Source organism: Phoxinus phoxinus (genome assembly GCF_949152265.1).
Source record: "Phoxinus phoxinus genome assembly, chromosome: 6".
Lineage (NCBI taxonomy): Eukaryota > Metazoa > Chordata > Actinopteri > Cypriniformes > Leuciscidae > Phoxinus > Phoxinus phoxinus.
In genome coordinates, this window is record NC_136881.1 from 469,325 (window position 1) to 476,824 (window position 7,500).

The 7,500-nt window shown below is 29.8% G+C and overlaps 1 protein-coding gene across 1 annotated transcript in view; it reads right to left on the minus strand.

Moving 5' to 3' along the window:
- Positions 1 to 7,198, minus strand: part of cd247 (CD247 molecule) — a 28,288-nt gene extending 21,090 nt beyond the window's left edge. The window contains exon 1 of the mRNA XM_079614847.1: positions 7,011 to 7,198. Coding sequence (XP_079470973.1) covers positions 7,011 to 7,071 — 61 coding nt within the window. The 5' untranslated portion in view covers positions 7,072 to 7,198. The remainder of the gene's footprint in view (positions 1 to 7,010) is intronic.
- Between the last annotated feature and the right edge of the window lie 302 nt (positions 7,199 to 7,500).

The following is a 7,500-nucleotide window of genomic DNA, read 5'->3' on the forward strand; positions in this document are numbered from 1 at the left end:
TTTATTTTTACAGTGTGGAATATTCCCTTAACGTTCACATAACCAAGAAAAAAACGAATCTTTTGAAGATTTAAAAACATATTTTAAAAACACATTTTTTATTCTCTGGCTTTTGATTCACCATGAGAGCTGCTGTGGTCTTCGTTGTCGCTGTCATTGTTGATGTTATTTTTGTTTATGATGTTTGCTTTATATTTGTATCTCTGTAAAGCACTTTGGTAACCTTGTTGTTTGTTAAAGTTGTGCTATATAAATAACGTGGATTGGATTGGATTCAGAAATAACGTTTTCATGACGTTCCTAAAGCATATTTGTGTTTGCTGGGAAGCAACTTGTGAATGAAGTTGAATTATGAATTGAAGATTCGTTGAGAATCAAAGAGTCGATGTTGAAGCAGAAATGAAGATCAGGAGCTCGGATATAACCGGTGTTCATAATTATGCAGCAATGTTTGAATATAATAAACCGAATGGGAATAGAACAGAACACACACTGCACAGAACAGAACACACACACACTGCACAGAACACACACACACTCGCTGAGAGAAGTCAGCACAGAACAGAACACACACACACACACACACACACACACTCGCTGAGAGAAGTCAGCACAGAACAGAACACACACACACACACACACACACACACACACACACTGCACAGAACACACACACACACACGCGGAGAGAAGTCATCACAGAACTAATGTGAGCAGCTGCTGTATTTATAGCGCGGGTTCTTTCGTCTGAGTTCGTGGAAAACAACAATAATCGCTCAGGAAGTGGATATCACAGCAGAAGAAGAGAAGCACGGGTGGAAACTGAAGATTACTGCAACATTAAATATCATTTACACCATTCATCTGTGAAGCGCTTATGAACATGTTTTACTCTCAGCGCTCAAAACAAACTGAAGAAGCAGAAGCTTCACATGATCAATCTGCGGAATATTACCGGCAGTTATTAAATATTACCAGCAGTTATGAAATATTACCAGCAGATATGAAATATTCCCAGCAGTTATGAAATATTACCAGCAGATATGAAATATTCCCAGCAGATATGAAATATTACCAGCAGATATGAAATATTCCCAGCAGATATGAAATATTCCCAGCAGATATGAAATATTCCCAGCAGATATTAAATATTATCAGCAGATATGAAATATTCCCAGCAGATATTAAATATTATCAGCAGATATGAAATATGAAATATTCCCAGCAGATATTAAATATTATCAGCAGATATGAAATATGAAATATTCCCAGCAGATATGAAATATTCCCAGCAGATATGAAATATTCCCAGCAGATATGAGATATGAAATATTCCCAGCAGATATGAAATATTCCCAGCAGATATGAAATATGAAATATTCCCAGCAGATATGAAATATGAAATATTCCCAGCAGATATGAGATATGAAATATTCCCAGCAGATATGAAATATTCCCAGCAGATATGAAATATGAAATATTCCCAGCAGATATGAAATATGAAATATTCCCAGCAGATATGAGATATGAAATATTCCCAGCAGATATGAAATATGAAATATTCCCAGCAGATATGAAATATTCCCAGCAGATATGAAATATGAAATATTCCCAGCAGAACTGTCCTTCAGTGTCACAGCAGCTTTACAGTGATGGCAGGAGATTACAGTAACAGTGTTCGGCTTTATTTGGTGTGCTGGATTATAGAAATATCAGTTTGTTCAGTAAATACTGGGGAAATTATAATTAACTGAAGTTATGAAAATACGTGTAAAAATGTTTTTCGATCCTTTCATTTCCCAGTCATGGGGTCTCATTCATGAAACATTGGTAAATATACGAGTAAATATGTGAGTGATCTGCGCGTAAAGAGACCTTCCCGAAAACTCTTCTCCTGATTCACAAATATTTCGTAAACGTCAGATGTGATAGTGAAACGTGTGTGTGTGTGTGTGTGTGTGTGTGTGTTAATGAATTCCAATCAGTCGTAAATGGGACGCGTGTGCACGCTCATTCTCAATTACCATAAACCCCGCCCATTAAATCCGACTGACAGCTATATATGGGCATCATATTATGACACCAAACGAAGGATTTCAACATGTCTTCTCAAAAGCGAATGAAAAAGAAACATTTCTCATTATCAGATCATATTTTATTATCAGAAGTTCATTCAAAACGCCACATTTTATTTTTCAAGCGTACATAGTGGCGTATCAGGTCCTAGAAAAGGAAGCTTGGCAGATATTACAGACGCAGTTACTGGAGTTTGATCTGTTCATCGAACAGTCCCAGAAGTGAAGAGAAAACGGTTCGACATGAAGCTCGACTGCAAAAAAACGAATTAGTTCACTTCGAAAAAATATAGCCCAGCCGTATTGAAGCAATTAATTATGTGATTAAAGTGTTCCGTTTGCAGATGCTATCACTGGCTCTCATAATAAAAGTAAGAAGAAAAACCGAATGTAATTACTATATCATATTTTTTCAAAATGCTGTGTAAATATGTCCCCGATTAATGTGAATTAAAATGCAGCATTATTAATGAGCAAACGTGCGGATGTTAAACGCATATTTACGCGTGGCTGGCAGCAGGTGGAGATTTCTTTCGTACCAACTAATATTTGGAAAATACGAACATTTTAATGAATCCGAAAATTTACGCCAGAACCACTTTACACACGATTTACACAAACATTCGTTCTGCTCGTGTTTCATGAATGAGACCCTTTGTGTATCTTTGTCAATGTTCGTTAATACACACCGTTGATCATGTTAGTTCAGGCCCACTAATACTTCTGCTTTTAAAAATGTATTAGTAAATATTGAGTAAATGTATTAGTAAATGTTGAGTAAATGTATTAGTAAATATTGAGTAAAAGTTGAGTAAATATTGAGTAAAAGTTGAGTAAATATTGAGTAAAAGTTGAGTAAATGTATTAGTAAATTTTGAGTAAATATTGAGTAAAAGTTGAGTAAATATTGAGTAAATGTATTAGTAAAAGTTGAGTAAATATTGAGTAAATGTATTAGTAAATGTTGAGTAAATGTATTAGTAAATGTTGAGTAAATGTATTAGTAAATGTTGAGTAAATGTATTAGTAAATGTATTAGTAAATGTATTAGTAAATATTGAGTAAAAGTTGAGTAAATGTATTAGTAAATATTGAGTAAAAGTTGAGTAAATGTATTAGTTAATATTGAGTAAAAGTATTAGTAAATGTATTAGTAAATGTATTAGTAAATATTGAGTAAATGTATTAGTAAAAGTTGAGTAAATATTGAGTAAATGTATTAGTAAATGTTGAGTAAATGTATTAGTAAATGTTGAGTAAATGTATTAGTAAATGTATTAGTAAATATTGAGTAAAAGTTGAGTAAATGTATTAGTTAATATTGAGTAAAAGTTGAGTAAATGTATTAGTTAATATTGAGTAAAAGTATTAGTAAATGTATTAGTAAATATTGAGTAAATGTATTAGTAAAAGTTGAGTAAATGTATTAGTAAAAGTTGAGTAAATATTGAGTAAATGTATTAGTAAATGTTGAGTAAATGTATTAGTAAATGTTGAGTAAATGTATTAGTAAATGTTGAGTAAATATTGAGTAAATGTATTAGTAAATGTTGAGTAAATGTATTAGTAAATGTTGAGTAAATGTATTAGTAAATGTATTAGTAAATATTGAGTAAAAGTTGAGTAAATGTATTAGTTAATATTGAGTAAAAGTTGAGTAAATGTATTAGTTAATATTGAGTAAAAGTATTAGTAAATGTATTAGTAAATATTGAGTAAATGTATTAGTAAAAGTTGAGTAAATGTATTAGTAAAAGTTGAGTAAATATTGAGTAAATGTATTAGTAAATGTTGAGTAAATGTATTAGTAAATGTTGAGTAAATGTATTAGTAAAAGTTGAGTAAATATTGAGTAAATGTATTAGTAAATGTTGAGTAAATGTATTAGTAAATGTTGAGTAAAAGTATTAGTAAATGTATTAGTAAATATTGAGTAAATGTATTAGTAAAAGTTGAGTAAATATTGAGTAAATGTATTAGTAAATGTTGAGTAAATGTATTAGTAAATGTTGAGTAAATGTATTAGTAAATGTATTAGTAAATGTATTAGTAAATATTGAGTAAAAGTTGAGTAAAAGTTGAGTAAATGTATTAGTAAATATTGAGTAAAAGTTGAGTAAATGTATTAGTTAATATTGAGTAAAAGTATTAGTAAATGTATTAGTAAATGTATTAGTAAATATTGAGTAAATGTATTAGTAAAAGTTGAGTAAATATTGAGTAAATGTATTAGTAAATGTTGAGTAAATGTATTAGTAAATGTTGAGTAAATGTATTAGTAAATGTATTAGTAAATGTATTAGTAAATATTGAGTAAAAGTTGAGTAAAAGTTGAGTAAATGTATTAGTAAATATTGAGTAAAAGTTGAGTAAATGTATTAGTTAATATTGAGTAAATGTATTAGTAAATGTATTAGTAAATATTGAGTAAAAGTTGAGTAAAAGTTGAGTAAATGTATTAGTAAATATTGAGTAAAAGTTGAGTAAATGTATTAGTTAATATTGAGTAAAAGTTGAGTAAATATTGAGTAAATGTATTAGTAAATGTATTAGTAAATGTATTAGTAAATATTGAGTAAAAGTTGAGTAAAAGTTGAGTAAATGTATTAGTAAATATTGAGTAAAAGTTGAGTAAATATTGAGTAAATGTATTAGTAAAAGTTGAGAAAATGTATTAGTAAATGTTGAGTAAATGTATTAGTAAATATTGAGTAAATGTATTAGTAAATGTATTAGTAAATGTATTAGTAAATGTATTAGTAAATGTATTAGTAAATGTATTAGTAAATATTGAGTAAAAGTTGAGTAAAAGTTGAGTAAATGTATTAGTAAATATTGAGTAAAAGTTGAGTAAATGTATTAGTTAATATTGAGTAAAAGTATTAGTAAATGTATTAGTAAATGTATTAGTAAATATTGAGTAAATGTATTAGTAAAAGTTGAGTAAATATTGAGTAAATGTATTAGTAAATGTTGAGTAAATGTATTAGTAAATGTTGAGTAAATGTATTAGTAAATGTATTAGTAAATGTATTAGTAAATATTGAGTAAAAGTTGAGTAAAAGTTGAGTAAATGTATTAGTAAATATTGAGTAAAAGTTGAGTAAATGTATTAGTTAATATTGAGTAAATGTATTAGTAAATGTATTAGTAAATATTGAGTAAAAGTTGAGTAAAAGTTGAGTAAAAGTTGAGTAAATGTATTAGTAAATATTGAGTAAAAGTTGAGTAAATATTGAGTAAATGTATTAGTAAAAGTTGAGAAAATGTATTAGTAAATGTTGAGTAAATGTATTAGTAAATATTGAGTAAATGTATTAGTAAATGTATTAGTAAATGTATTAGTAAATGTATTAGTAAATGTATTAGTAAATGTATTAGTAAATATTGAGTAAAAGTTGAGTAAAAGTTGAGTAAATGTATTAGTAAATATTGAGTAAAAGTTGAGTAAATGTATTAGTTAATATTGAGTAAAAGTATTAGTAAATGTATTAGTAAATGTATTAGTAAATATTGAGTAAATGTATTAGTAAAAGTTGAGTAAATATTGAGTAAATGTATTAGTAAATGTTGAGTAAATGTATTAGTAAATGTTGAGTAAATGTATTAGTAAATGTATTAGTAAATGTATTAGTAAATATTGAGTAAAAGTTGAGTAAAAGTTGAGTAAATGTATTAGTAAATATTGAGTAAAAGTTGAGTAAATGTATTAGTTAATATTGAGTAAATGTATTAGTAAATGTATTAGTAAATATTGAGTAAAAGTTGAGTAAAAGTTGAGTAAATGTATTAGTAAATATTGAGTAAAAGTTGAGTAAATGTATTAGTTAATATTGAGTAAAAGTTGAGTAAATATTGAGTAAATGTATTAGTAAATGTATTAGTAAATGTATTAGTAAATATTGAGTAAAAGTTGAGTAAAAGTTGAGTAAATGTATTAGTAAATATTGAGTAAAAGTTGAGTAAATATTGAGTAAATGTATTAGTAAAAGTTGAGAAAATGTATTAGTAAATGTTGAGTAAATGTATTAGTAAATATTGAGTAAATGTATTAGTAAATGTTGAGTAAATGTATTAGTAAATGTTTTAGTAAATATTGAGTAAAAGTTGAGTAAAAGTTGAGTAAATGTATTAGTAAATATTGAGTAAAAGTTGAGTAAATGTATTAGTTAATATTGAGTAAAAGTTGAGTAAATATTGAGTAAATGTATTAGTAAAAGTTTAGTAAATATTGAGTAAATGTATTAGTAAAAGTTGAGTAAATGTATTAGTAAATGTTGAGTAAATATCGAGTAAAAGTTGAAAAAATGTATTAGTAAATTTTGAGTAAAAAGTGAGTAAAAGTTGAGTAAATGTATTAGTAAATGTTGAGTAAATATTGAGTAAATGTATTAGTAAAAGTTGAGTAAAAAGTGAGTAAAAGTTGAGTAAATGTATTAGTAAATGTTGAGTAAATATTGAGTAAATGTATTAGTAAAAGTTGAGTAAAAGTTGAGTAAATGTTGAGTAAATGTTGAGTACATGACGAGACGCTGTAGAAGTTTAGTTGGTGTTATATAACTCTACAGTTTGATGTTTATAACCAGCGTTTGGTCTTTAGTTTCGTCACATTTAAAAGATAACTCCTGTGATACATCTGCCGTGTCTGAGGCGTACACGTGAACTCAGACTGAGGAGAGTCACACACACAGAAACACACTCGACAGCGTTCAGTCCTGCCAGATTACACACACCGCCTGAGGTCAGAGGTCAAGCACTGGACTCCAGCAGCTCGACCTCTGGAGTTTCTCAGAGAGGATCGCGAGTGTTTGACAGGAGGAAGAGTAAATCCTCCAGAGAAGCCTTGAGAAAGATGGCGGCCTTCTCTCGACACACACACACACACACACACACACACACACACACACACACACACACACACACACACACTGTTACCTGACACAGGTGCGATGGAGAGCAGGACGATCACGGCGGACACTGGCCTCGACACCATCATGATCCGCCTCGGGTCTCTGATGATCTACTGGATCTGTGTGACGGGCCTTCAGACGCTGTCGTGTCGAGTGTGTGTGAGTGTGTGAGAGAGTGTGTGTGTGTGTTCTCTGAAGCTCACGATCAAGATCTGCTCTCTGACAGGAAGAGGCTCCTCGAGCTCCACCTGTTCTTACAGACTCGTCCCACCAACCACTGCGCACACACACACACACACACACACGCGCGCGCACGCACACACACACACACACACACACACACACACACACACACACACACACACACACACACACACACACACACACACACGGCCTATTTACTCTCGACATGAGCGTTTAACAGCAGAATCAGTGAAATCACACCAGGCTGAGAAATATGACGGTTATTTAAATACTGAGAAACTATTTTACATTTTGAATTACTTTTCATTTTC